The sequence below is a fragment of the Capsaspora owczarzaki genome (genome assembly GCF_000151315.2).
Source record: "Capsaspora owczarzaki ATCC 30864 unplaced genomic scaffold supercont2.8, whole genome shotgun sequence".
Lineage (NCBI taxonomy): Eukaryota > Filasterea > Ministeriida > Capsasporidae > Capsaspora > Capsaspora owczarzaki.
The window spans coordinates 75,446-101,782 of NW_011887299.1; the positions used below are offsets into that span (position 1 = coordinate 75,446).

Consider the following 26,337-nt stretch of genomic DNA (forward strand, 5'->3'; position numbering starts at 1 on the left):
GGCGTTGCGCGGTTGTTCAGAGGAGCAGGATGGAGATGTAAAAAGGCGTGGCAACGCGAGAATCTATCCGGACCGGCTGGTGGTGGCGGTGGCGCGAGAAGGGGCGACGGCGAGCAGCGGGGCGGGAATTGGCGAGCGTGCGTTGGAGTTGCTGAGTACTGCGTGAATGACACGGACAGGGACGATGCGGTGGTTGCTATCAGCTACTACTACTACTGCTTGTCGTCGTCGGTGTCGGCGTACCGTGTGCTTGCGCGTGTCAGTGCGGAAGGCGAGGGGAGTTTGCAGCAGCGTTAAAGTGCTGTGTGAGATGACGCAACTTTTGGATTTGGCTCTACTGTGTGCCATTCAAGGAACAAAAAGACTGAGATGAGCGCATTTGGGAATTTGTGAAATGGGCATTTTCAATTGCTGCATGCACGACGATAAATTCGTTGAATGCTAGAATATGGGCGGCAAAAAACCAAAACAGACCTCTCGCACTGATTTCATTGCGATAGATACAGTACATGTAATCCTGACAAAATACAACACAAAAAACACGCTACTAGTAACCTTCGAAATCACGACGATAAGCCCCACGGCCACGACCTCGGCCACGGTCGCGCGCTGGCCGCCGCGAGCCACGGTAATCGTCGTCATCGTCGTCTTCCTCTTCGTAGACGTCAGAATCCTCCTCCTCTTCGTCTTGGTGAACTTCTTCCTCCTCGTCCTCGTCCTCAGCCTCGTCGGCGCGAATCGAATAGTCGTCATCCCGCAACCGAGCGGCACGGTTGCGGTTGCTGCTGGCGTCCTCGGGCGAGTCCCGCTTGCTGCCAGCGCCAGAGTCCAGGCTGCTGACGTTGACCGCGGTTGCCTCTGAACTGGCCTCTGCAGCGGCAGCGGCGGCGATAGCAGCGGCAATCTCGGCACGCACATTGCTTGCCATGGTGCTCGCTTCGAGGAGCACGCCACTCGCGTCGTCCGTCGCCAGACGGCTTACAATTTCCGGCAGGGTGGCGCGGTCGGTGATCTGATGAATCTTGAGGCTCTCGCGCGACCGGAACTCTTCGGGGAAGTCCGCCTCGTAGTCGACAATCCAGCTGCAAGAGAGCAGACGCGCTGGCTCCCACGAGGCAAAGCGGGTATGCTTCCACGTCACCAGGTACTCTCGGGAGATGGCATTGAGCGCGTACAGCGGCACAGTATTGGCCAAGGTGGGGCCAGGAATGGTGATGCTGTCAATCTGCAGCTCATCGTCGGGATCCGGCATGGACGACGTGGACGACGACGCCGAGTGGAGCGACACCTTGAGATCTGCTGGAACGGCTTTCGCCACAGACGCGACGATTGGGGTGGTCACCTTGCGCGATCCGACGATGCGGCCAAAGTAAAATGGATGTCTCGACCCGGCCAGCGCCTGCATGAGAGCAAGGCGGAATTGGAACGAGTAATTCGCCGGGGCCACGAGCGTTCGCCAGTACTCCTGCAGGACAATAGAAAGAGGGGTGGAAATTTCAAAAAACAAACAAAATATTGGTGTTGTGTAAAGCGCCATTTCATCAGGAATGGTTCCCTTCCTTCTTACCTCTAGCGGCAAAATGTAATCTTCGGTCAGCCATTGAAACCGGTTGATGCCAAACACGTAGACGAGCAGAGCGCCGAAGGATGCACTGGTCACTGGCGGCGCAAAGCCAGTGTACTCGTGTGGGTTTAAAATCTAAAGCAATTCAAAAAGGGAACTGAGAAAGTCAGAACAACGAAATAGTAATGAAGGATTCAAAAACAAGAAAACAACAACAACAACGCGTGTCACCTTGGCCGGCCAGTGGTCAATGTGCTTGAAGGGAGAAAACGCCCAGACCACCTCGCCCGTCAAGGGCGTGCTGTCGTCGAGCAAAACACTCAAATCGGTGTACTCTACGCTTTCGAACGGAGTGTCGTCTGCTTCGCGAGGTGGGCGGACGAGCACCACTCGGGCGTCAGGATCCTGCTGCATCATTTCCGAGCTGGCAGCCGACGCTGTTGCTGGAGTCGGGGCAGCATCAATCTGCATTGCCGATGCAGTTGACAGAGCGGGAGGATTGGCAGGAGCTACTGCTTCGCTGGAGTTGCTCTCGCCGTTCGTCGGGTGGGCCGCAGCGGCCTTGTCGACGGACAGCGACTCCTGCGTCACATTGGCCGCGCGCGTCACAATCTCCACTGGTCGAATGGACTTGCAATGGCCGTGCGAGTGCGCTTGGAGTTCGAGTCTGCTTTCAAAGCGCTGCACCGTGCACCAAGGTGAGTTCCACGATACAGCTCGACATCGCAAACAGTTCTGCGCAACCAAACCACACGACCACTACACTGCCATTCGTGCAATACATTCATTGATGCATTCATACCTGGTGAGATTCGGCGCAATCGCCCCATTGGCACACGTAGACTGCGCGCCGCAGCAGCTCGGCATCGTGAGCGCGGGTTTCGTCGTCATCGTCATTGGAGTCGCTGCCCGCTGCATCATTCTCCGGATCACCTTGATCTCCTTGAGGCGGCACCCGCGGCACGCTGGTTGATGGTGGAGCAGCAGCTGCTGGATGAGCCAAACCGTGCTCCCGCAGCAAGTGCCAGACGACGTTTGCGCACAGAGCGTTGCAGCCACGCCACTGGCACCTGTACAGCCGCCGAACCGCGAGTCGCTTGGGCAGGACGTGCTTGAGCGATCGCAGCTGCGGCCGGATGAGCGAGAGACCGCCGTGGACCGCTCGCGCTGCCGCCGCCGCCGTTGCGGTCGCGATCGCCCCGCCGTCGTCGAAGGGGATGAGCTGGTGGATGAGTGCCGCCGTCGTGCCGTTGCCTGCGCCCAGGATGCGCCCGACAGCGACCGTCCCAGCCCGCGCGGCCGAGCCAAATCCCGTCCCAAGGCCGCCACGCGCGTACCCTGCTCCGCCTCGCCCGCCACGCCAGCCGCCGCGTCCGCCCACACCGCCGCGTCCTGCTCCACGGCCACCGCCGCGTGCACCACCACGCCAGCCTCCACGCGACCCGCGCCGCGCCATTGCTTTTTTGTTTGTTGATGGAAAAAAAAAAAAAACAAAAAGCAAAAAAAGAAACTGAAAAAGGGCGACTGAGATTCTCAGACAAAGAGGAGTTCTGAGACAGAAAAGAACAAAAAACAAAAACAAGGTGATTCTGCGTAAAAGACGTCGAGAAAAAGCCAGCATCGAACTACCAAGGCAGGACAAAGGGGCAAGCAATGCGATGCGATGTGCTTTGGAAGAGCGGAAAGCAGGAGGCGGCAACGAACACTGAGAGCGGCTCAACTCGGGGCTCGCTCGTGGGTTTTTTGTGCCAAGCAAATCCAGAAGAACGATCGACGCATCACACAGAGTAGAGTAGAATGGAGTCTGGATTGAGTTTGTTTGCAAGCCAAAATGAATGTTGTCATTGCGAACAATACCATCTCCACTTTCCACTTGTGACCGAATCACCGTCCATTCCATCAACAATCCATTCCGTCCACTCGTCGCTCATCCATTTCCATTTCCATTTCCAATTCATTCATTCATTCGCAGCTCATTCATTCATTGTTTCCATACACTTTGCTTCCTATTGTTCTTTTTTTCTTTTTTTTTTTTTTTCTTTTTTTTTCTTTCTCCGTTTTTTTCCTTTTGCTGCTTCTTCCATTGAACGATGGCTCGTCTGCTGCCGTCTTCGCCTCAGCCGCTGTCGCCTCAGCCGCCGCCGTCCCTTGCGCGGATTGACGTGCGCATCACTGGCATGACGTGCGCGTCCTGCGTCAACGCCATCGAGTCAGGCGTCCTCGAGCTCGGCTGTAAGTCCAAGTTCAGCTCGGTTTTTTTTTTTTTTTTTTTTTTTTTTTCCCTTCCCCATTGCTCACTCTGTCTTCTGCCCCGCCACTTGATTCCCGTTGACCCTCGCTCTCTCTCTCTCTCGCTCGTCTTGCACTCGTCGTTGTAAAAAAAGTGGCTGCGGCGGGCGCGACCTCGAAGACGGCTGAAACGGCCATCCCGTCCGCTTCCGTGGCATTGGCGACTTCGCGCGGCACGTTCACGTACGACCCCAGCCGCGTCAAGCACACAGACATAGTAGACAAGATCAACGACATGGGATTCGAGGCTGAGGCCATTGGCGGCCCAGTGCCCCTGCGCAACAACCAATTCAATGCGCCAACGGTAAAAAACCCCTTTCGTTGTCGAGCGAGCGTGACTCTCGACCTGTAACCCGAGCCGACTCACTTGTTGGTTGCATTGTGTATTGGCAAATAATCACCTCTTTTTTCGTTTGGGTAGGACGCCGCTGCTGGTACAGGGGTCGCCGGTGCAACCAGTGCACACCCATCCTCCACCAGCACAAAACCCCATTCCAGCCATGTCCCCGTGCTCGACGCGTCGGCGTCGGTCGAAATCGCCATCGTCGGCATGACTTGCTCGTCGTGCGTCAATACGATCGAATCCAACTTGATGGACAACCCAAAGGGCGTCACATTCGCCACAGTGTCGCTCGCGACCAACAAGGGCCGCTTTGATTACAACCCAGACCTGACGGGCCCGCGCGACATTATCGCTGCGATTGAAGACCTCGGATTCGAGGCCTCGTTGGTAGACTCAAAGGCTTCGGACGAAACCACCCGTGAAATGCTCAGCCACGAGTCGGAAGTCCGCACTTGGCGCCGACGCATCTTTATTTGCCTGGTCTTTTCGCTTCCGGCCATGATCTGCATGATCATTCTGACACGCATCCCGGAAACAAACGCAAAGCTCATGATGCAACCAATCCCCGGTCTCTCGTGGATGAATGCACTGATGATCACGTTTGCCTTCCCGCTCCAAGTGCTGGTCGGGCGGCACTTCTACCGCTCGGCGTTCGGCGCCCTCCTCCACAAATCCGCCAACATGGATGTGCTCATTGTCCTTGGCACCACGCTTGCACTGCTGTACTCGCTGTTTGTCGTGGCGATTGCCATCTTTTCGGGCATCATGGCCTCGAGCGACTCCATGGCTTCCCCCATGCTGACCGAGCCACACACCTTCTTTGAAGCCGCGCCCATGCTGCTCACCTTTGTGTGCATTGGTCGGTACATTGAAAACAAGGCCAAGGGCCGGACGTCGTCCGCCCTCGCAAAGCTACTGACGCTCAAGGCCACCACGGCCACGCTGCTGACGCTCGACCCCGCGTCTGGCCATGTCACCTCGGAAAAGGCCATCCATCCCGACTTGGTCCAGCGTGGCGACTTGCTCAAGATTGTCGCAGGCGAGCGCATCCCCGTCGACGGCACGGTCGAAAGCGGTCGCGCGTTTGTCGACGAAAGCATGCTGACTGGCGAGTCGATTCCAGTCACCAAGAACGAGGGCAGCACCCTCTTCGGCGGTACCATGCTCCAGAGCGGCACGTTGCGCATGCGTGCCACCAATGTCGGCCAGGATACTGCGCTGTCCAAGATTGCGCGTCTCGTCGAGCAGGCGCAAATGTCCAAGCCGCCAATCCAGCAACTCGCGGATCGCCTTGCTGGCCGCTTTGTGCCCTTTATCGTGTGCCTCTCCATTGTCACATTCTTTGTGTGGCTCATCCTGTGTCTCTGCAAGGCGGTACAGCCCACGGATGACATGACGGATGTCGGCTTTGCGCTGCTGTTTGCCATCTCCACTCTGGTGATTGCCTGCCCGTGTGCGCTCGGCCTCGCAACGCCCACCGCCGTCATGGTGGGCACTGGCGTCGGCGCCACGCTTGGCATCTTGATCAAGGGCGGAAGTGCGCTCGAACTCGCCGCCAAGGTCGACTCGGTCGTGTTCGACAAGACGGGCACCCTCACCACCGGCGTCCTCAGTGTTTCTCGCGTCGAGATGCTCGTCCCAGAGTCCCAGTGCTCACAGCGAGAACTTCTCGAGCTGGCGGGCCTCGCCGAGGCAGACAGCGAGCATTCCATTGCCGTTGCCATTGTCAAGCATGCCCGCGAAATGACCAACCTTCCGCTCTTGTCTGGCAGTGCATCCGAGTTTGAGATGGTTCCTGGACTCGGAGTCAAGTGTCGCGTGACGCCGTCTCGGCCCATCGCCGTCTCAGCCGTCAAGCCGCAGCAGCAGCAGCAGCATCAGCAGCAGTTCGCCAAGACCTTGAGTGCAAATCTTGTGCTGGTTGGCAACCGCGCCTGGATGGCTCAGAACGGCATCTTTGTGACCCCCACTGCCGAAGATCACATGGCTGCCTTTGAGCGGCAGGGCAAAACGGCTGTTCTGGTCGCTGCTGACGAGATTCTGGTCGGCATTCTCGTCGTCCACGACGGCATTCGTCCAGAGGCGCCAGCAGCCATCGAGGCGCTGCGTCGAATGAAGGTTGAGGTGTGCATGATCACGGGTGACAACCATCGCACTGCCAAGAACATTGCGGCACGCGTCGGCATCACCAAGGTCTGGGCGGAGGCGCTGCCAGCCTCCAAGGCGGAGCTCGTCCGCCGCTTGCAGCAGCAGGGCCGCTCTGTGGCCATGGTCGGCGACGGTATCAACGACTCTCCCGCGCTTGCTCAAGCAGATGTCGGTATCGCCATCGGACACGGCACGGACATTGCCATCGAAGCAGCCGACATTGTGCTGGTTCGCAACAACATTGCTGACGTGTCGGTGGCGCTTTCGCTTTCCCGCATCACCCTGCGTCGCATCTGGCTGAACTTTGGCTGGGCGCTGGTGTACAACATGCTTTGTGTTCCCATTGCGGCTGGTGCGCTTATGCCGCTCGGCTTTTGGCTCCATCCCGTGTACGCCTCGGCGGCCATGGCACTGTCATCAAGCTCGGTTGTCTTGTCGTCGCTCATGCTTCGCACCTTCAAGCGCCCTGCATTCGCGGCCGACGACGTGGACTACCGCGAGAGCGACTCGTGGGATGCGCTGGAGGCGCTTGGCCCTGCGACGGACGACGACTTTGACGACACCGATGACGAATCTGGCAGCCCTGCACCCAAGCGGATGGAGCGCATGTCTTGGCGCACTCTTTGGCGGGACGGTGTTCTTGTTGGCGTTGTCTCCCTCCTGGTGTTTGGCTGCTTCTTTGCCATCGATCTGCCTCTGCGGGTGACGCGATGGACCTGTGGCACCACCTGGCGCTTCCCATCCGAGTCCAACAGCCCGCGCTCGTATGCCATCCGTCGCAAGGTGGCGCGCCGCACAAAGAATGGCTTCTCGGCCCTCAAGACGGAAGACGACGACGAGAACGACGAGGCCGTTGTTGTCAACTCTGACTCGAGCACCAAACTCCGCCGTCGCGTTGTCGACCAGCAGGGCGGTGATTCGGACGACGAAGACACGGCGTGGATGAACGACAAGGGCAAGAAAAATAAGCAAAGCCAGCTCCAGCTCAAGTCCTTTGGCAAAAAGCGCTCCGCTTCCCGAAGTGCCTCTGCGTCCTCCCTGTTGGAAAAGACCAGCGACGACGATGATGATGACGACGATGCGGATGAGAGTGTTTTGTTTAGTGTCAATGTGCGGCGATAACTTTGGGGAATTTCTGCTTGGTGCTCCTTTATTTTTTTTTGTTCGCGCTCTGCTGGCTCGGAGCTGAGGACGAGGGAGATAACTTGTGGAAGCCTGTTTGTGCCCCTTCACCTATGCACTCTTTTTGTTTCCTTCTCACCAATCTTTCTTTTTCGAGACTTTTTTTTTTTTCTTTTTTTTTCCTCCTTATTTTTCTTTAAATTTTTATGGTTTCTCTTGCCCATTACTTTTCAAACAATAAACAAGGTTTACAGCAAACGGACTTTGCCGACTTCTGCGTCGTATCAGATTTTCCAGCACACCACAAATTTGGAGATGCAGTCGAATCGTTGGCCGTTCGAGCGTCTGCAATGCGACTCAGATACATTTAAATCTTCCAGGCACAAGCCGGTGCATTGTTGTAACATCATCAACCACTAGTGAATAATAACTCAGCGCCCGTTGGGAGTTGCCGAAGCTACGAGCTGTTTGCATTTCAACCTCTTCTTTCGAGGCTCTTTCTTTTATGAGAATCAACCTTGCCTGAGCACTGTCAGGAACTTTCACTCAATGCACGCAAGGAAGCGGCTTTCAACAAACATTCCAAAAACTGTCGTCAGACATATCCAACATAAAGCCATTCAAATAGCGCATCGTTGCTGGCTCGAACTTGAACTTGCCAACCCGCGCGCATTTGTCGGATGACAGGATGGTTGGCAGGCAGGAGTGTCACAAGCTCGAGGTTCGCATCAACGAGGGTCGGTTTCACTGAGCATTTGTATCGAACAGCGCCTTGTTCATCTTGGACTGTCAAATCGAAAACACAATCACCGGTGTTGTCAGGACGCTTGCGCCAGTCACGAAGCACATGAATTGCTTTCACACGGATTGAATTTCCTTGAGGCACAGTGACTTTCAGAACGCGGTCGGGGGTATCGACATGAAACCATTCTCGTTTGGTATGCTGCACGCCTTGCCAGTAGTGCGCTTTGTCCATAATGAGCTCGGCAAGCTCGGTTGGTAGTGCGGGCAGAGCTGCCGATTGATCATCAAGCGCCGGTTCGCTGGTCAGCAAGTGAAACACGTTGTGAAGGTCTTCAGCAGTTGCCAATCGTGGACGCAAGGTTGCAAGAGAGTTGATCTGATCGTCAATGCTGGGCAACGAACAATCAAGGTGAATGAGCACTCAGCAGCGCGACTCTGTTGGTTGGAAGAGCACAACTCGTTCGGACAAACAACGAACAAAGGTGTAAACAGAAAACGGTTGACTTGACGCATTTCACCAATCGCATGAAGACCAGCATTGCCAATGCGATTGAATCGTAGCCTATCGCTTAAAGGGTGAGCAAGGTATGGCTGACCCTCGCCCAACGAGCGAGACCAGCAAAGCAAAGCGCACAGCGACTTACTCGAGCTCAGTCACCGTCGTGTTCACTTTGAGGGCTTTAGCAATTGCCTGCGCTCCAATGTCACCAATCTGACTCTTCTCCAGACTGTCCACATTTCCTCCATCAGTGAGCACTCCACTGAATAACTCACTCCCATGCAAAAGTCAATGTGAGATGCCTTACTTGAGCTCCTTCAATGTCATGTTCACTTTGAGTGCTTCAGCAATCGCCTGTGCTCCAACATCGCCAGTCTCATTGTTGTACAGACTATCCGTCCTTTGTCGTCAGTACGCTGCTGGATTATCCATTCAACAGCACAGATGTCATACTTGAGCCAAATCAGTCTCTTGTTCACTTTGAGTGCCTCGGCAATCGCCGTTGCTCCAACATCGCCAATCTGATTTTTATCCAGACTGTCCATCTCTTCCGTCAGTGAGTACTCTTATTGCTCTGTGCTGCATCACCCGCTCATAAGCACCAGTAGATGCGAAATGACTGACTTGAGCCGAAACAGCGTCTTGTTCAATTTGAGTGCTTCAGCGATTGCGTACGCTCCAGCATCGCCAAGCTGGTTCTCTTCCAGACTGTTGATCTCTTCCGTGAGTGAGTACTCTTATTGCTCTGTGCTGCATCGCCCGCTTACAGGCATCAGTCCAAAGAAGCTGCCTTACTAGAGCTCCTTCAGTGTCTTGTTCACTCTGAGTGCTTCAGTGATGGCGTGCGCTCCAGCATCGCCAATCTGAGCGTTGCCCAGACTGTTCATCCCCTCCATCAGTGAGCACTCGTTTGAATCACCCAATCTCATGCACCGACAAGAGTGAGATGCCTTACAAGAGCAGCGTCAGCGTCGTGTTCTCTTTGAGAGCCTCAAAAATCGCCTGTACACCAGCATCGCCAATCTGTTTCTCATTCAGACTGTTCCTCCCCTCTAGTAGTGAGTACTCTTATTGTTCTGCGCTGCATCACCCGTTCACGTGCATCAGTCAAAAGAAGCTGCCTTACAAGAGCTTGTTCAGCGTCGTGTTCACTCTGAGTGCCTCAGCAATGGCTCGCGCTCCAGCATCGCCAATCTGATTCAGTTGCAGACTGTGCGTTCGTTGTCGTCAGTATACTGCTGCATTACCCACTCAACAGCTCAGATGCCATACTTGAGCCAAGACAGTGTCTTGTTCACTCTGAGTGCGTCAGCGATAGCCCGCGCTCCAGCATCGCCAATCTGATTCTGGGACAGACTGTCCGTTCGTTGTCGTCAGTATACTGCTGCATTACCCACTCAACAGCTCAGATGCCATACTCGAGCCAAGACAGTGTCTTGTTCACGTTGAGTGCTTCAGCGATAGCCTGCCCTCCAACATCGCCAATCTGATTCTGCCACAGACTGTCCATCCCCTCCACCAGTGAGCACTCGTCTGAATCACCCATTCTCATGCACCGACAAGAGTGAGAGGCCTTACATGAGCTGCGTCAGCGTCGTGTTCACTTTGAGTGCCTCAGCAATCGCTTGCGCTCCCGCATCGTCAATCTGCTTCCCATTCAGCCTGTCCCTCCATTTCGTCAGTAACACGCCGTCGCGCTTTCTTTTCAATCAGCTCGAGCTTCCTCTTACCCGAGATATCTCGCATTCTTGACTTTGCCACACAACTCTCGCTGTCTATCAGTCATGCTTTGCATCTCCACAAAACAGCTTAACAAACAAAACAGCTTAGCAAACAAAACAGCTTAACAAACTGTGACGAACTAGGTGACACCGACGATGACAACTACCACGCATCAGTACGCCCCTCCTTGCCGACTCGTGGGCGCCCCCGCGTCCCTTAGCATCGTTTCGTGCTCCCAAGTTTTGCTCGCTGAAGCTTTTCACCACGCTTTTTGCCCATTCTTTGTTTTTCCTGTCTTCGGACCAGGTTTTCTTTTCCGTGTGGTGTTTTTTCTGACTGTTCAGTTGCTTGGGGTTTTTGTTTTTTTCGCCCCGTTCGGGGTTGGGTTTTAGCATGTTTCTTTCCCCCCAGCATTTTTTTTTTTTTTTTTTTTTTTTTTTTGTTCTCCCGTGCCTGCGCTTGCTTGCCAGTGCGTTGGACTTTTTGTTTTTGTTTTCTTTTTTTTTTTTTCTTTTTTTTTTTTTTTTGTATTGCATGATTGCATGATTGCATGATTGCATGTTTGCGGATGGAAGCTCGATCCCACCGGGGCTTTTAAAGTCCGGGGGGATGTTACGAACTAGGCTCAGCCTAGTTAGGCTTCCCCTCATTCTTCACTATATTCTTAGTACACGATACTTCCGCATTCTATTCTCGCATACTTTAGTAGTGATACGGGTTATGTTCCGGGTAAGGTCGTAACACAAACAAAGACTGTCACCTTCCCAAAAACAGACTCAAATGCCAAACTTTCTTGCATTCTTCAGATTAGAGCAAGGTGGACCTGTTGCCGATAATGGAGCTGTTGCATTGCTAATCGTGTTCAATCCCGCATCGCCAATATGATTGCTACGGCATTGGAAAACAACTGATGAAACGAAATTGTGTTTGAAGCCAAAAAACAAACAGGGAGACCGGCAAGCCAAAGCGACACCATCAACGATAACCAAAACAAAAAAAACAGCAACAACAACGAGAACGACAACTGCAATGACGACAATAACAAAATGGTGAAAACATTGCTTTTGAAAACAAAAAAAAAAAATCCGCTTGAGCGTTAGTTGCCGTCGCTAGTGCTGGCATCGCTCGAAGGAGAAGTGGGCGAGGTCGGCTCTGATCGGTGGGACGCGTTGTCCATTGGCGAACTCAACGCGAGGCGCTTCATGCGGTTGGTGGCCTGCACGGCAGCGATGGCCTTGCGGAACATGACGCGTCCGCTGGAGAACGACTTGAGGTTCTGGCTGATCGAGTCGCTGAGGTTGACATCGCGAGCAGTCTTGCCGGAAACCCAAGGGTGGGCGAGGACCTACAAGAAAGCACGCACGATTGGAGAAAACAAACAAATGAAGAAACGCCGACAACATGCACAGCCTGTGTTGTGGGAATTGTACCTGATCGGCAGTCAGGCGTCGGTTGGGATCGACAATCAACATGCTTGAGATGACATCCTTGGCAGAGTCAGAAATGGTCGACCAGTATGAGGGGTCGTACGCAAACTTGCCCTTCATGATCTTTTGGAACAACAGGGCGTCGCTTTCGTCATAGAACGGCGGGTAGCCGCACAATCTACACAATGAAAGAGGGAGAGGGGAATGTGTGTGAGGGTTGCAGCGAAAAAAAAAAAAGAAAAAAAAACTAAAAACAGGGGAACTCGTAAAAGCCACATACAATATGAAGGTAATGACGCCAATCGACCAGATGTCAACGGGCTTGCCATAGCCCTTCTGCAGAAGAATTTCAGGAGCTGCACACGCCAGGAAAAGTCAATCAAAAAGAAAAGGAAAAACAAAAAAATGCAAGCAATGTGAGTTGACACAAACAAGCCCACGACTAGACTGTGGTAATGGTTGCTGGACAGAAAAAAAAACAACCGTACCAACATAGTTGGGAGTGCCGCAGGCAGTCTCCAGGGCCAGGTTCTCGTTGATCAGCTTGGAAAGACCAAAATCGGTAATCATAATGTCAGAGTCGTGGTCGGGGGTTCGGAAGAGCAGGTTCTCCGGCTTGAGGTCGCGGTGGACGATATCGCGCTCGTGCAGATACTTGACGGCAGCGGTAATTTGACGAATCAAGCGACTGGCATCCTGCTCTGTGAACGAGCCGTGGTCGACAATGCGATCGAAGAGCTCGCCGCCCTCGACCCTAAAGAGCGCCAGTTGCAGCGCGAGATCATCGAAAACAACGCGTGTGAGAGACAGTGTTGGTGCGAACAATCAGAGAGCGAGCAAACAAAACAAGCACAAACCAAAAACACGACCAAAAACCAGCTCGCCCTTACAATTCGAGCACAAGGTAGAGCTTCTCGGGCGTGTCAAACTCCTCGATCATGCCGACGATATTAGGGTGCTGGACTTGGCGGAGGATGGCGACCTCGGTTTCAATCATGTCCTCCTTGCCTTCGCAGAGCTTCTTGTCAATCATCTTGATGGCGACCTTTTGGTTTGTGTCGCGCTTGACTGCGGCCTTGACCACTGCAAAATTGCCCCTGTCGGTAGAAAAGAGAGCAGAGTAGATGAGTCATGATTGCCGATGCATTGTGTATTGTATTGTATTGCATTGGACTGCATTGTGCATTGCGTATTAGCTGGGTTTGGCTCGGGTCAAATTGACGCTATTCTCTCCCCAAGCCAGCCTCAAACCCCAATTGTGCATTAAAGTTGTTGGTCACTCACTCACTCACTCACTCACTCACTCACTCACTCACTCACTCGCACACACACGTGCGCAGAGTCGAAGGAAGCGAGTGCGTTGCTCAAAAAATGATCAAAAAACCAGAGAGAATGACTCAAAATCTGAAGGAACAGCAGCAACGGCGATTGAGCCACGCCTGGTGAATGGGGAGCTTTTTTTTTACTTCCCCGAACGAGTTTCGGAGCCTTCGATGGGATAGAGAGTGGAGGGTGGAGGTGGAGGTGGAGTGGGGGGTTGAGAGTGGAGTGCTGTGCTCGCCTTGCCCTTTGTTTAGCGATATGCTGATGGCAGACTGACTGCTGCGCTCAATCCTTCTCCTTCTCTCTTTATCATGTCTTCTCTCTCATTGTTGTCGTTTTCGTGTGTTTGTCATTCAGACTCGTTGTCTGTTTTGTTTTGTTTTGTTCGGTCGGCGATTTCGTTTTTATTATTTTTTTTATTATTATTTTACTATTTATTTTTATTTTATTGTTATTTTTTATTATTTTTTTATTATTATTTTTTTTCCTTTGCTTTTCTCATTGCGTCTCCTGAATCTCGACCACTCTCGCTCACTTTCCCACCTTCCCCCCCCCATTCAACAGATTCACGCGCAACTCTATTGCTTGTGCTTGATCACAGAGCGCCTTGGAGAGCGCCGTGGAGGAGCGCAGCAAAACAAAAACGAGAAAGCCAAGTCATTGTTCCAGCTCCTCCATCGACCCTCTCGCTCTCTCTCTCATCGACCGCCGAGCCCAGCCAGGCACCTGCATCGATAAATGTCTCCATTGCAGCCTGCTTGCCGAGAACCCTCAGCGCGCGCGCTCGCTGCGAATCGCACTCTCCCGCCCCACACCACTCAATTGAATGATAGATGGTTTCTTTTCGCCTTGTGATCATGGAGCGAACATCATCGACCCGTGATGGACAGCAGCACACAGCGACAGGCAGAGACACTGATGATGCAACGCAGTCTCCCCGTTTGCTGCGATCGCGAACGCAAGGACAAACCCAAGTCATCCGGATCGCCCCTCTCTCGCTCTCTCCCTCTCTCCCTCTCTCCGCTCACAACCCATACGCGCGAATTCGAAGAGTCACTCACGAGCCAAGCTCCTTGCCAATCTTGTAGTGCTTCTCCACATCAAGCTTGTTGTGCCGTGGCACGTATTTCTTCAGCTTATTCTTCAGTGCTTGCATTGCGAAAAAAAAAAAAAAGTGAAGACTGAGATTTGCTCAGAGTTACTTTCAAAAATCGCAAGTGGTCGTTTTGTTGGACTGCAGACACGCACTCGTTTGATCAAGACACGCAACTCGCTCGATGCTACGAGCGGACGCGGCAAACAAAACAAACCCGTGATCATCATTTCTTGCTTTGAAAACGAAACGACGCTCTGTGCAAAGCACAGGACACATCAATCTAACTCTCTTCATTGCAAAAAAGCCAAAAACTCAAGCTGCATTCAAGCAAACAACGACAAAGAGGCTGGTTCACTCCACGCTCATCCGCTCAGAATACCCGCCTGCCCCGTTTTGTGGCGTGTAAAGCGGCAACCCAGCTGCTCGGCGCTCTTTGATCCACTCTGTAAACTCGTCTAGTAGCACAGGCCCTAGTTTTTTGGCAAGAGACAGCAGTCCTATGTCAGGGGATTGAAACCAAATACGCGAAAATGCAAGCCGAACAAAACTTACACGCTGCAGTTTCGTCGTAATTGGTCAGCTCTGGGTCCATCGAGTTCATAAAGTCATAGATGCTCATCCATTGATCCCGGTTGATGACCTTGCATGACGGGGTTTCCTAACACGACGACAACATCAGAACAATGGTTTGTTTCCAGGTTCTTATTCGCCTCTGACCTTGCTCCATCTTACATTGAGAAACTCGACAAAAGAGTCAATGGCAGGCAGCTGCTCGGCCAGCAGAAGGTGCAACAGAGCCGCGGCAACCGGGGTCTGCAGACTCTTTTGGCCGTCGCTTCGAGCAAACTGAAACGTAAACTTGTACAACTCGCGGAACCGGCCTGGAGTCATGCTGTCAGCGACGAGTGCCGGTAGCGCACGCTTGAGTTTGGCGTTCGAGTCGCATCTGCACGATTGCGCATGTCAGAAACAGGCGAGAAAAGGAATAAAAAAAAAAACGACGTGGAAGCACAAAAATGCATGACACATACTGAATGCTCTTCATGCCAGTCACCCACTCGGACGACGAAAAGTAACCCATGGAAGCAGCTTCCAGCGTCCAAGCAATGACCAGTACCGCCAGCTACGTTTGTAGAAAGTTGTCAGAATTCACATCCAAAAAGCGTCAATCCGCACTGCCAAACTCACCGAGTCTGCGGCCAGCTCCATGTCGGCGCAAAACTGTTCAACTCCTCCGGGTCCCATCTTTCCTGATTCATCGGGATCGATCGCTGCAGAAGCACACACACGTCAAAACCGCAAACAAAGTGAGCAAGTCGCTTGGTGCGAGCGCGCACACACACATTCACAACCGGGGTCCGTACACATGTAATGCTCAAACCAAGCGGTGCAAGTAGCTTCCGAGAATGGTGCATCCTGTTGGATTTCCAATGCAGACAGGAGGTGAGCAGCAATCCAAGCAAAAGCTTGCAATTCGAAACAAGTAAGGCTCTTACATCGTCCACTCGTCTACCACGATTCGATTCGATGGTCAATTGAGATGCCGTTTGTCAAAGCAAAACCAGCAGAACAAAGAAAACAACGCAGAAAAACGTCAACTCTCAGAAGCGCGGTCTCAGCAGTGTGTTTTCCCGCCAAAATTGTTCCCTTCTCCAATCCAAAATCCACGCTCGGGGACAACCTTCCAACAACGCAGACGAACAAACATACGACTTCTTGCGCGATGCAGCAGCAGCAGCAGCAGCAGTGGCTCGCGGCTGTTGAGCTCGGCGACCAGGTCGGGCTCCTGCGGCGGCACCATTCGCGCGGCGCTTGCGTCCACGCCCATGGCCCTGGACGCTCTCCTCGTCGTCGTCGTCGTCGTGGTCGTCGCCATGACCATCATCATCGCCATAATCACCATTCTCGTGATGGCCGTGGGCATACAGATGCAGGTTTGCCAGTGCGGCCGTCTCCTCGCCGGCCTGTGCGCTGGTCTGTGCCTTGACTCGCGTCGACCGTCTTGGCGGCATTGATCAAGCTTGGCTGCGTTTCAAGGATGAGTCTAATTGTGATGTAACTGTTGGGCTTGTTGTATGCTGATCACTGCTGCGTGATGACGAGCAAAATGGGAAGGAAGCTGTGTAGTTGGCGACTGAGCCAGAATGCAACAATGCCAAAGTCAAGTTGAATGACCAAAGACAAAAGGTGCAAAGGCGAACAAGTTCACATAGGTGACTCGAGTATTGGAAGCGAAGTGAAGGAACGATGGGAGGAGTGCTTGCGGGAGATCAAGATGGAGCCGCGTTCAGAGTCATTTTGTGAGGGAATTCATGGTACTGTGTGTGTTCAAAGTGCATGGTATTCATGTGGTAACATCCATCCAAACGCCTTGATCTCTTCGCTTGAAATGTGTCCAGTCCAACAGCCACAAAACACCTCAGTCCAGTTTTTGTTTGGTTTTCGTTTGGTTTTCAAGCCAGTTGACCCGCTTTGGGATCACTACACCTCCAAATCACAACAACGCGCACACATACACACACTATAAATCACCAATGGATCGCTTTGTCACTGGTGGCGCTGCCGGCATGCTCGCAACCTGCGTCGTTCAGGTGAGGCTTTTCCGCTCGTTCTTTCCTCCTGTTGAATCTGTTGAATGAAGTCGGCGGGGGTTGCGCTGTCGTTGAGCACTGTGTTTCCAACGCATCCAAATTTCCTTTCCACCACAAAACCCGACCTCTTTGCATGTATTTTTTCGTTTGCGAATGTTGACAATCCTACTTTTGGCGATTTCCTCCTCCTCGCTTTATTTCCTTCTCCTTCCCCCCTCCCCCAACACCTCGCCTCCTTCCCGCTTTTACACATGCAAGTGCTCCCTTCATTCCGCGTGTTCCCCCCTCAGTTGTGAGCCTTTTGATTTTCCCCTCTCGCTCGTTCTATTTCCTGGCGTGATGTTTCTTTTCACGTTCTTTTGCGAATTGTGGTCTTCACGTTTTTGAGTATTTTTAGTTTTTTTGTTGTTGTTTTGTTTGGCTTTTTGATGTTCAATTTGGTTCAAATTTCATTGATTGATTCATGCATTGGTTGAAAATGCGTTCAAAACGTGTTTGACTTGCTCGCGTTGAATCTGTTGAGAGAGTTGAAGACAGACGAGACAAAAACCACGACCGCAAAACCAAACTCGAGACAAAAACCACGACCGCAAAACCAAACTCACCAAAAACACCTCGTTTGCTCTACAATTCTAAATTCTGGCAGCCACTCGACTTGATCAAGACGCGATTGCAGCTCGCCACAAAGAGCACTGAGGCTGCAACTGCGACGTTTGCAAAGCCGCCAGCCATCAACCCAGTCGTCCCGGGCAAGCCAAATTTCGTCAATGTGACATCGGCCGTCTTGCGCAACGAAGGCGTCCTTGCATTGTACTCTGGGTGAGTCATGCAGTTTGCATCCGTGCCATGCCAATGCTATGCTTTGCTGCCATGCAGTTCATTCAGCTTGGTGTCTGAGAAGATCCGAGACATTGGCGTTCATGTTCTCATTTTGGTCTTCCTTTTGGTCTTCCGTTTGATTTTTTTCCTCCTTCTTCCTTCCTTTCACTCGCTGTGGACCTCGCACCAATCCATCAAACACACAACAACCTGCCATGACGCACTTTCTTCCTTGACCTCTTCCACTCGAACAAACAGCCTTTCTGCAGCCTTGTTCCGCCAGCTGACTTACACCTCGTCGCGCCTGGGCGTTTACTCGGTCGTGAATGAGAAGCTGCAGCAGCGAGCCAAGCAACATGCTGCCGCAACGGGCGCCACCAAGTCCGCCGTCCCGTTCTATCAGCTCGTCGGGGCCGGCATGTTTGCTGGTGCCGTCGGTGCGGTTGTTGGCACGCCGGCCGAGGTTGCGCTGGTGCGCATGACCTCCGATGGCCGACTGCCTGTCGCACAGCGCCGCAACTACAAGAATGTCTTGCATGCCCTTGTGCGCATTGTCCGCGAGGAGGGCGTCTTGACCCTCTGGCGCGGATGCGGCCCGACCGTTTCGCGCGCCATGCTCCTGAACGCGGCCCAGCTCTCCACCTACTCGTTCTCCAAGGACCTTCTGCTGCGATCCGGCCACTTTTCCGATAACGTCTACTGCCACATGGCTGCATCCTTGAGTGCTGGTTTCTTTGCCACTGCCGTCTCTCTCCCCGCCGACATTGCCAAGACGCGCATCCAGGACATGAAGGCTGGCGAGTACAAAAACTCGGTCGACTGTCTCCTCAAGCTCGTTCGCAAGGATGGCATCATGAGTCCCTGGCGCGGATTCAACGTGTTCTTTGCCCGCATTGGTGAGCAGAAGAGGATCCTGCTGAGCGTGAATGTTTTGATTGTTTTCGAGTTGGTGAATTTGCACTCACTTGCGTTTTGTTTTGTTGTCTCGAACTGGTTCTCTAGGCTCGCACACGGTGCTGACATTCATTCTTCTCGAGCAAATCACTCAGTTGGTCAAGAAGATGTAATAGCAAGGAGCATCGGGGCAGGGAAAACCGCATGTTTCGTGTACATAAATGTAAAATACAAGATTTAGAACGATAAATCGCCCTTTCAATCGTGGCATGAATCAACCACAAGATGCACAACGACCAGCACAAGATGGGCCACAGAAAGCGCCACCACATACACCACTTTTGGCGCAAACACACTCCAAATGAAGAGGTGGTGACGTTGAAGAAGAACAGAGGTCACACTCGCGCAGACGTGCAGGGCGTGGAAGACCATCACGCAGTGGATGGTAGATCTGCGAGAGTCGGTCGAGCGGGCACTCGCCAGAGCCAATAGCACGGAAATCATCATCGGACCGAAGGTGCTTGCAAACAACGCCAGCCCAGGTCCCACCAGGCTGTCAGTGTCAAAGCCAATGCTGGAGCGCGCAACATCCAATGTGCCGATGGCGTTCGAATTGCCACACGCATAGTAGAACGCATACCCAAGCACGACATGTCCAATGCATCGAGTCATGCTGTCCTTCACCTGATGGAGAGCGAGGAGCAACGCGAGAAAGCATGCAATCACAATCAGGTTGGCTGGTCGTTGGTGCAGAACGAGCATGTGCGTGAGAAACTCGGCACTAATCTCATACAATATGGCACACTTGTTGGGACTGCTCGTCGATTGCGCGCGAGCTGGCAGCAGCAGGCTCCCCAACACCAGTCCAACTGACTTGACGCAAGCCAACAGCCGGAGCTTGTGGATGGTCCCGGACACGTGCTGGGGAGCAAATGCCTGGATCAAGATCAGCCCAAAAATGCCCACAGTCGTCACCCAGTGTGACAGATGGTGAAGCCTCGTCGAAATCCCTCTGAGATTTAAAAGTCGCCACATCACTGTGACAAGGAGCAATCCTGCGACAACCTGACTGCAGAGAAGCACAGGCCAATTTTGGGGATTGTGCAGCTCGCTTGCTAGGTCTGGCACTTGCAACCACTTGACGCCAGTCTGGTTGATGCTTCGGCCAATCTTGAGCAGGGCCATCGCAAAGGCTAGCCGGACGATCGAAATTCTAGAATTGGATCGACCGAGCAGAACGAGGAGAATGCCGGCGAGCCAGTACCATGTTTGATGCTCTTCCTCGATAAATGAACTCGAAAAGAGGCTGAGGGCATGTGCTGCAAGAAGGTGTGACGCACAACTGCGAATCCAGCCCTGGTCTGCTGGGAATGGGTCTGCTGGAGGCACCACAAAGGCCAGCCTTTCAAAGACGACTGCAGCTGCAAACAAGCTTGCCGGCACCCACAGCGACGCGTGGAAGGAGAACGCTGCGATTTGCTGAACGGAGAGCTCCGGGAAACACTCGGCCAACACGGCAAGAACTGGGAGTGCTGCAATCACCTTCCAGAGCAGCGGCGCACTAGAAATGGAACGAATCGATGCCAGTGCAACAACACTGATCGTCAAGCAAGCCATGGCAAGATTCGGAAGGTTGGATTGTCGCGACTCAGCGGCCAAGGCATCAGAAGCATCGCGTGCCAAGAATCTCAGAGCTTGCAGTGTGCATTCACAAGACTTTAATGAAAGGAGATCGTCCTGGGTTGGAATGCCGTAAAGTTCACGCCTGGCAGAATCGAGCAGAGAGGTGCTGTTGGAAAAGTGCGTGGAGCAGTCTGAATTCCAGTCCTCATTCTGCAGGGCCAGGTCAATATCCTTCGCAGTGCGGCCAAGGGAGACATAAAGCTGGCGTAGAATACTTATTTGACCGCGAATGAGACGCCGTAGCCTTGGCCGGAGATCAGAGGTGAAACACAACTCCCGATCCGAGTACTGTCCGCCCAACAACACCGACTCGATCAGAACACCGACGTTGCCGGATGGTACAGGAAGGCCCACGGCCAGCGAGACCGTCGCGGCAATGTCAATCTGGCGAATGTGCTGGCGCTGATCGTTGGTGAAGGAAACTCCGCGCCATCTCGCAGCTTCTTCCAAGTTGCCCTGATTAGCTTGCAGCCCAGATCCTAAAAAGATGGCGGCCGTTTCTGTCTCCAGCGATGAGGAGCCTCCATGGTTCCCTCGCTCATTGGTGCCATGGTCACCGCACACGACCAGCAATGTTCGCGTGTTTTGTCGTGCATCCTCTCCCAGCAGTAGTTGGTGCAGGTCAAACAGCATGTCGTCTATTTCATCGAGCTTCGGGCCAAGCGTTGGGCTCGATGGCCCCTCGGCGTGGCAGATGTGGTCTACGCCGAGAAAGTGCAGCACAATGCAGCGCCAGCCGTCGTCCGAAAACGCCGATGCCGACGCGGGTACTTGGGTATTTCGCTGAATGTTGTGTGCATCTAGACTCGAATGCCCTGTATCGTACAGACCCAGCACCGCAGGCACGATGTGTCGAGTCACATTTTGGTCCACCTCCACAAAATCGTGCACAACAAACGAGGTTGTCCCGTCGTGCAGGCGAAAGTGCCGCGGGTACAGCCGAAGCCACGTGTCGTCTCCAAAAAAGTAGGCCTTTCTGCCAGCCTCCACCAGCGCATCCACCCAGCTGGCAGGCAGCGGCGGGAGGAGCTTGGCAGATTCGAGCGTTGGCATTGTCGCTTGTTGCTCCAATCCGTTGCTCGTCGACAGCGACCCGCCAAAATTAAACGCGAGATCCAGAAATCCAGGGATGCTGCCTGTTGTTAGCGCCTTGATGCGCGGCAGCGTGACTGTCGGCGTCTGTGCATGGGCAACGAACGGCAGCGACCGGTTGGAGGACTGGATGAGTTGACGGAATCGAGCATGATTGGCCCGCCCAGGCTCCCAACGAGCACTGGATGCGTCACTTGAGCTCCCTGCGTGGTCGGTTGGCTCGCCAGCTTGAGGCAAACGGCGGTACGGCAGCATAAAGTCGGCGCGCAGTGCGTCAATCACGACAAAGACCATCCGATCGAACGCCGCAGGACGGTCGCCGCCATCCCAGTTCATGCAGTCTGGCTCGTCGTCAGCACAGCGCAGGGTCGGGTGGGCGAACGGATCGGCAGACCAGCGGCCTGCTGGCGACGGCGATGGCAGCTGGAACAAGCCGGTCGCAAACAGAGTCATCCCGAGCGCCAGCAACGCAGCGCGCACTAGCAGCTGAGCTTTGCTCGGGATGAATGCATGAGATGGATTGCGCGGCGGATGGGACGCGCCGGAGCGGAGCAGCCGCATCGAAGCAATCTCAGCCATTGTTTCTCAGCATCCAAGATCAGGCAAGGTCAAATTTGGAGGTCCCAATCTGCCAGATCTGGAAGAGAAAGGACTGAACAGCATGAGTGCAACAAGCATGCAAAACCCGATTGAATGCATTTGAATGAGAGACGACTCAAACAACAACAAATCCCAAAAACAAAACACATTCAATACTCAATCGTACAGAAACAGATCTACAGCAATACAACAAACACACTTTCAAACACGCGCACAATCATGATTCATTGAATGGAGCAGGCGGTGGCGCGAGCGAGCAACCCTTCGGTTTGGACGAGCGGTGGCGAAGGACTGGCTGCCACGCGAACCACGCGCCAGACTGCTGCAGATGGCGGCTGGCCATGGGGCACGGGTGCGGTGGCACTAGCAGCTTCGATGGGGGTCGAAGAAAGCGTCGCCAGACCTGCAGAGGAGGCAGACGAAGCGGAAGATGCAGAGCACGGCGCCACGGGAGCGGATTGCAGCAGCGCGCCGTCCAGACCGCAGGAGTACAGCATGCCGCTCTCGCCGTGGAAGGCAACGGACGTGACAATGTCGGTATGTGCCCTCAGGACGGCCAGGCATCGGCCGCTGCCGTTGGCGCGAGCGTTCGAGATATTCCGCGTGTGCGGAGGCGGCATGGCCCAGATGCGAACGGTAGTATCGGCGCTGCCAGTCGCAGCAACCATGCCGTTCGGGGCAAAACTAATGCAAGTGACGGGGCCATCGTGGCCTCGGAAGGTCAGCAGAGGGGTTGGAGGCTTCTTTTGGGCAAGCAGCGCAGCCGAAAGCTGCAGCTGACGCATCGAAAGCAGCGAGGGCACGACATGGACGGCAACCGTGCGGTACCCGCTCGATGCAACGGTGGCTGCGAGGTACTGGCTGCAGCTGCTCAGCTCTGCCACCCTGCCTCCGATGCCGGCCAACTGAAGGATGGACTGACCCGAGATCAAGTCCCAGAACACGACAGTTGCAGAGGGGCTTTCGCTCGACGACACGAGAACAAACCGGCCTCCATCGTCATTGTCGACCAGAGCAGTGTTTTGAGAAAAGCACACACTGAGTACCGGGCCCTCGTGCCCACGGTCGTCCAAGGCCAAATCAGCTCCAGGGATTGGGGCTGCTGTTCGCGCAATTTTGCCAAAATCGTACTTGACGCGTCCAGTCTCGGTACTCCACACGGTCACCCGGCCTTCTGCTTCGCCGCATGCCATGAACTTGCCGTCGCGGCCAAAGCTCACCGAGCGAACCAGGCGCTCGCAACCCTGGATGAGCTTGGCTTCTTGAGTCTTCGTTGGCAGCGTTTGCCACATTTTGAGCACCTGGCCGGGCTGAAGCGCGCTGGTGTTTTGCTCGATGGTAAGCCCTGCAGCAGCAACCAGATTGCCGAGCGGAGACATGGCGACAGAGTGCACGGGGAATGACTGGCCCAACGTTGCCAGCAACGCCAATGACGACGCATCCCAGACTTTGATACTTCCAAACGTCTCACCGGTGACGAGGAGATTGGCGGATGCGCAAACCGACAGGCATGACAATCCACCACATTGGGTGCGGGAAAGTTCGCGGTCGGAAGGCAGTTCGACATCCCAAAGGAGCACCCGTTTGCTAAACGCGACGGCGACGGATGAGCAGTCGTCGGAAAATCCGACCACGTGTCCGCCTTCAATTTGACGGTGTGCTACCGTATGGCCAGCATCAAGGTCAAACAGGGTGACCTGAGTTGCGCCGCTGCAAGCGAGAACACTGCTTTGCGTCGCCAGTTTCAGCGAAATACCACGCGAGGAAGGCAATCCCAGTGCAGCAGAGGCGAGCATGCCAGCTCCAAGCTGGTCAAACTGGCCGCGGCTCAAGTCAAAGGTATACGACTGCTCGAGTTGCGCGCCACGATACGCATGAGGCAGCTGTTTGCTGCTGCTGCTGCTGCTGCTGGTCGACAGGTGCGAAGTGATGGCAAACACCAGGACGAGATGGCGATCTGTGGTGCATGCAATCCACTTCTGGTTGCTGGTCGCAGCGACAATGTGCGCATGAGCCACAACATGCTCGCGTGCCAGCACACGCTCCTCCACAGACCACAGCTGCACGGCTTTGGTGGTTGCAGCGACCACGAGCTCTCCTTGCGCTCCAATCATGTTTGCGTGCAACACAGGCTTGGTTCCCAGCGCCTTCCTGCGGGCCACAATGAAAGCCTCGCTGGAAGGGACCGATTCGAGCAAACTGGTGCGTGATCCTGACAGAGAGCGAGCAGCCTCCTGAGCCAACGGCATCAGGCAGCTTTGTGGAACGCAGCCTTGTCGGCCACCGAACGAAATCTGCCAAAAAAAAAGAACAGGGGAAGAAAATATTGCGGAAGCAACGACCAGGAGTGAGGTTGTTGTTTGTTGTTGTTGTTTTGGCAACGCGACCAACTGACAACTTACCCACCACCAGTCCGGGTTGGACTGATCCAGTACTTGCACTTCATCTCCTTCGTGAATGGTCAACTCGTACTCGCGCTGGGCAATAAACGAGGTTGCAGTGATGGCACGAGAGGTTGCAGCCTCCGATTCTGAAACGACAAGCATATCAAAAGATGAGGCACGGCCAAACCACGCAATGGCAACTTCGCTTTTCCAAAAAAAACCCGCCCCATCAATACACACCTTGTGCAGATCCAGGGCCAAAAACAACGGACGCATCGCTTGAGAGAAGAGCGTTGTGCCAGATTCGAATCTGCCCAGAAGCATCGCCAGAGACAAGATGCGCATCGCCAACAAACATCATCGACGTCACTTTGTGCTGGTGCCCCACGAGGACGCGACGGAAGAAGCTGGAACGACGAATGTCGTGCAACACGATCGCGAAATTGGGCGCGCCTGCCAGTTCGCCGTCCACGGCTCCAGCCTCGGTTTGCTCGAGTCCGGCGACAGCAGCGACCGAGCCAGTGGCGGACAGCACCGGCTGAGCCACCAAGCTCTGCCCAGCGGACGAGTCGGCGGGCTCGGTTGCAGCGTCTCCAAAGAGCGACTTCCACCAGGCTGGAGGGTCGCTGAACTGCCACTCGTCGACCAACTTGGCGGAAGCGCTCGCTGCAGTGAGTGAGCTTAGCGCGCCGGACGAGCTCAGAGAGGACAATGAGGACGACGATAACGGCGCGGAGAGCGGAGATGCAACGGTTTTAGAAACATCGCGAGTCGCGAGCTCAGAGCGCATGACGGACCGGACGTCCCAGCGAGAGGCACGCAGGCTCGAGTCAATGACGGTCAAGAGCAACCCATCCTGAGAGAAGGCTGCTGCGAGCGCCTCGCCGCTCAAGTTGGACACCAGCGGCAAGTGTTCCACTGGGCCTGCTGGCACGAGGGCGCCCTTGCTGCCCAAATCGCGTGTTTGGGCACCAGCAAGCGTCGCGGCGCTCAAATCGCTCCCAGAAACATCCGCTTCCACGAGCATGGCATGGGTCAAGTTGGCATCCGGCGCTTGCAGATTTTGCAGCGCAGCTCGATTGAACGAGCAGCCGGCCGCGGTGAGAACTGACATTGCGTTGGCCACCGAGTGATCCGCGACAGAAGCGTCGCTCGTCAGTCCAATGGCAGCGGATTTGCGCGCTCGTTCGACAATCTGTTTAAACTGGGCTTCCACCGACGCATCATTGCGGACGCGGTCGGCAAACAGAGAGACCATGTTGAGATCGTCCGTAAAGCTCGGATAAGTGCGGAAGCGGCTGACAAACTCGTCAGTGTCGGGAGCGGCCACAATGAAGCGCACAGCAAAGTAGTCCAACAACGCCGACGGCGCGAAAGTGTACAGGTCCGTTGTTTCGCTTGCCTCGCTTGAAGTGGCAGCATCAAAGAGGTTCCAAGTCGAAGCGGAGGATGTCGCTGTTGGCTCCGACGACTTGCCCTTGCTACTGCCAGGCATGGCCTCCAGAGCCGAGTCCAACACGCTGGACGCGTTGCGCTCTACGCGCTCGATCGAGATTGGCGAACATTCGAGCAGAAAGGCCGCTCGCTGGTCTTGGCGGTTGAGGAGCAGGCGCCAGACAGCAGGATTGGCGCGAGGGCGCTTCGGGAAGAATGGCGCAGCGGTCAGCTGTTGGCGGAACAGTTCACCGGCAATCTCGCTGCATGCATCCAGCACTTCGGCCACAACATTCGAGATGCCCTCGGGAATGGCGGCTGTCGATCGCAACCGAGCCATCCGGTGATGAATGTACTGCAGCACGTACACATCCACGAGCTCGGTGCGCGTAATGGGTGATGAATGCAGGCTGAGTGCAGCGTGCCGCTCGAACTGCTCGAGCAGCGTTGGAAACGCCTCCGTCCACATGGCAATGCCGGAAACGGTTTGGGTTACGACTGCAAACCCCTTCAAGGTGCTGAAGGCTTGCAAAAGCATCGAGGCATCCCAATCCGCAGGAGGC

At 54.3% G+C, this 26,337-nt stretch overlaps 8 protein-coding genes across 8 annotated transcripts; 2 read left to right on the forward strand and 6 right to left on the reverse strand.

Annotated features, from left to right (window-relative positions):
• Positions 1-449: 449 nt before the first annotated feature.
• Positions 450-3,076, reverse strand: CAOG_04971 (hypothetical protein). Its single transcript, XM_004346606.2, has 4 exons — positions 2,367-3,076; positions 1,796-2,245; positions 1,568-1,699; positions 450-1,465 (listed from the first exon to the last, which is right to left on the reverse strand). The coding sequence occupies exons 1-4, from the start codon at positions 3,018-3,020 to the stop codon at positions 548-550; spliced, it is 2,154 nt and encodes a 717-aa protein (XP_004346656.2). The 5' UTR covers positions 3,021-3,076; the 3' UTR covers positions 450-547.
• Positions 3,077-3,558: 482 nt separating this feature from the next.
• CAOG_04972 (copper-transporting ATPase) lies at positions 3,559-7,721 on the forward strand. Its single transcript, XM_004346607.2, has 3 exons — positions 3,559-3,796; positions 3,949-4,157; positions 4,275-7,721. Exons 1-3 carry the CDS (start codon positions 3,655-3,657, stop codon positions 7,464-7,466), a joined length of 3,543 nt encoding a protein of 1,180 aa, XP_004346657.1. The 5' UTR covers positions 3,559-3,654; the 3' UTR covers positions 7,467-7,721.
• Positions 7,722-7,885: 164 nt separating this feature from the next.
• On the reverse strand, positions 7,886-11,222 carry CAOG_04973 (hypothetical protein). The gene is made up of 10 exons (XM_004346608.2): positions 11,133-11,222; positions 10,440-10,517; positions 10,288-10,371; positions 10,128-10,211; positions 9,982-10,065; positions 9,836-9,919; positions 9,334-9,417; positions 9,017-9,100; positions 8,855-8,938; positions 7,886-8,599 (listed from the first exon to the last, which is right to left on the reverse strand). The coding sequence occupies exons 2-10, from the start codon at positions 10,502-10,504 to the stop codon at positions 8,062-8,064; spliced, it is 1,191 nt and encodes a 396-aa protein (XP_004346658.2). The 5' UTR covers positions 10,505-10,517; positions 11,133-11,222; the 3' UTR covers positions 7,886-8,061.
• A 117-nt stretch (positions 11,223-11,339) lies between these two features.
• CAOG_04974 (calcium/calmodulin-dependent protein kinase I) lies at positions 11,340-14,355 on the reverse strand. Its single transcript, XM_004346609.2, has 6 exons — positions 14,243-14,355; positions 12,749-12,955; positions 12,347-12,612; positions 12,139-12,214; positions 11,862-12,036; positions 11,340-11,776 (listed from the first exon to the last, which is right to left on the reverse strand). Exons 1-6 carry the CDS (start codon positions 14,335-14,337, stop codon positions 11,528-11,530), a joined length of 1,068 nt encoding a protein of 355 aa, XP_004346659.1. The 5' UTR covers positions 14,338-14,355; the 3' UTR covers positions 11,340-11,527.
• A 193-nt stretch (positions 14,356-14,548) lies between these two features.
• On the reverse strand, positions 14,549-16,418 carry CAOG_04975 (hypothetical protein). The gene is made up of 8 exons (XM_004346610.2): positions 15,988-16,418; positions 15,774-15,786; positions 15,642-15,693; positions 15,466-15,548; positions 15,309-15,400; positions 15,010-15,223; positions 14,830-14,935; positions 14,549-14,747 (listed from the first exon to the last, which is right to left on the reverse strand). The coding sequence occupies exons 1-8, from the start codon at positions 16,287-16,289 to the stop codon at positions 14,629-14,631; spliced, it is 981 nt and encodes a 326-aa protein (XP_004346660.1). The 5' UTR covers positions 16,290-16,418; the 3' UTR covers positions 14,549-14,628.
• Positions 16,419-16,683: 265 nt separating this feature from the next.
• Positions 16,684-18,831, forward strand: CAOG_04976 (solute carrier family 25). Its single transcript, XM_004346611.2, has 4 exons — positions 16,684-16,868; positions 17,515-17,687; positions 17,946-18,583; positions 18,690-18,831. The coding sequence occupies exons 1-4, from the start codon at positions 16,812-16,814 to the stop codon at positions 18,752-18,754; spliced, it is 933 nt and encodes a 310-aa protein (XP_004346661.1). The 5' UTR covers positions 16,684-16,811; the 3' UTR covers positions 18,755-18,831.
• On the reverse strand, positions 18,752-21,998 carry CAOG_04977 (GPI7 protein). Its single transcript, XM_004346612.2, has one exon. The coding sequence runs from the start codon at positions 21,933-21,935 to the stop codon at positions 18,840-18,842; it is 3,096 nt and encodes a 1,031-aa protein (XP_004346662.1). The 5' UTR covers positions 21,936-21,998; the 3' UTR covers positions 18,752-18,839.
• Positions 21,999-22,100: 102 nt separating this feature from the next.
• CAOG_04978 (hypothetical protein) lies at positions 22,101-26,114 on the reverse strand (the record flags this gene model as incomplete). The annotated part of the gene is made up of 3 exons (XM_004346613.2): positions 22,101-24,250; positions 24,359-24,486; positions 24,581-26,114. 3 exons carry the CDS (start codon positions 26,112-26,114, stop codon positions 22,181-22,183), a joined length of 3,732 nt encoding a protein of 1,243 aa, XP_004346663.1. The 3' UTR covers positions 22,101-22,180.
• Positions 26,115-26,337: the final 223 nt, after the last annotated feature.

Bases quoted from the DNA above. Each gene is read 5' to 3' on its own strand.
- CAOG_04971 (XM_004346606.2), bottom strand. From the start codon at position 3,020: ATGGCGCGGCGCGGGTCGCGTGGAGGCTGGCGTGGTGGTGCACGCGGC. The intron at 2,246-2,366 runs GTATGAATGCAT...TGCACGGTGCAG, and splicing joins ATTGCGCCGAATCTCACCAG to CGCTTTGAAAGCAGACTCGA. The intron at 1,466-1,567 runs GTAAGAAGGAAG...ATTGTCCTGCAG, and splicing joins ATTACATTTTGCCGCTAGAG to GAGTACTGGCGAACGCTCGT.
- CAOG_04972 (XM_004346607.2), top strand. From the start codon at position 3,655: ATGGCTCGTCTGCTGCCGTCTTCGCCTCAGCCGCTGTCGCCTCAGCCG. The intron at 3,797-3,948 runs GTAAGTCCAAGT...TTGTAAAAAAAG, and splicing joins AGGCGTCCTCGAGCTCGGCT to TGGCTGCGGCGGGCGCGACC. The intron at 4,158-4,274 runs GTAAAAAACCCC...TCGTTTGGGTAG, and splicing joins ACCAATTCAATGCGCCAACG to GACGCCGCTGCTGGTACAGG.
- CAOG_04973 (XM_004346608.2), bottom strand. From the start codon at position 10,504: ATGCAAAGCATGACTGATAGACAGCGAGAGTTGTGTGGCAAAGTCAAG. The intron at 10,212-10,287 runs GTAAGGCCTCTC...GGGGATGGACAG, and splicing joins ACGACGCTGACGCAGCTCAT to TCTGTGGCAGAATCAGATTG. The intron at 9,418-9,835 runs GTAAGGCAGCTT...AGAGATCAACAG, and splicing joins ACGACGCTGAACAAGCTCTT to TCTGGAAGAGAACCAGCTTG.
- CAOG_04974 (XM_004346609.2), bottom strand. From the start codon at position 14,337: ATGCAAGCACTGAAGAATAAGCTGAAGAAATACGTGCCACGGCACAAC. The intron at 12,215-12,346 runs GTACGGTTGTTT...TGGCGTGTGCAG, and splicing joins CGGCACTCCCAACTATGTTG to CTCCTGAAATTCTTCTGCAG. The intron at 11,777-11,861 runs GTACAATTCCCA...GCTTTCTTGTAG, and splicing joins GACGCCTGACTGCCGATCAG to GTCCTCGCCCACCCTTGGGT.
- CAOG_04975 (XM_004346610.2), bottom strand. From the start codon at position 16,289: ATGCCGCCAAGACGGTCGACGCGAGTCAAGGCACAGACCAGCGCACAG. The intron at 15,224-15,308 runs GTATGTGTCATG...GCAATCGTGCAG, and splicing joins ACTGGCATGAAGAGCATTCA to ATGCGACTCGAACGCCAAAC. The intron at 14,748-14,829 runs GTAAGTTTTGTT...CCAAAAAACTAG, and splicing joins TTACGACGAAACTGCAGCGT to GGCCTGTGCTACTAGACGAG.
- CAOG_04976 (XM_004346611.2), top strand. From the start codon at position 16,812: ATGGATCGCTTTGTCACTGGTGGCGCTGCCGGCATGCTCGCAACCTGC. The intron at 17,688-17,945 runs GTGAGTCATGCA...TCGAACAAACAG, and splicing joins GTCCTTGCATTGTACTCTGG to CCTTTCTGCAGCCTTGTTCC. The intron at 18,584-18,689 runs GTGAGCAGAAGA...CTGGTTCTCTAG, and splicing joins CGTGTTCTTTGCCCGCATTG to GCTCGCACACGGTGCTGACA.
- CAOG_04977 (XM_004346612.2), bottom strand. From the start codon at position 21,935: ATGGCTGAGATTGCTTCGATGCGGCTGCTCCGCTCCGGCGCGTCCCAT.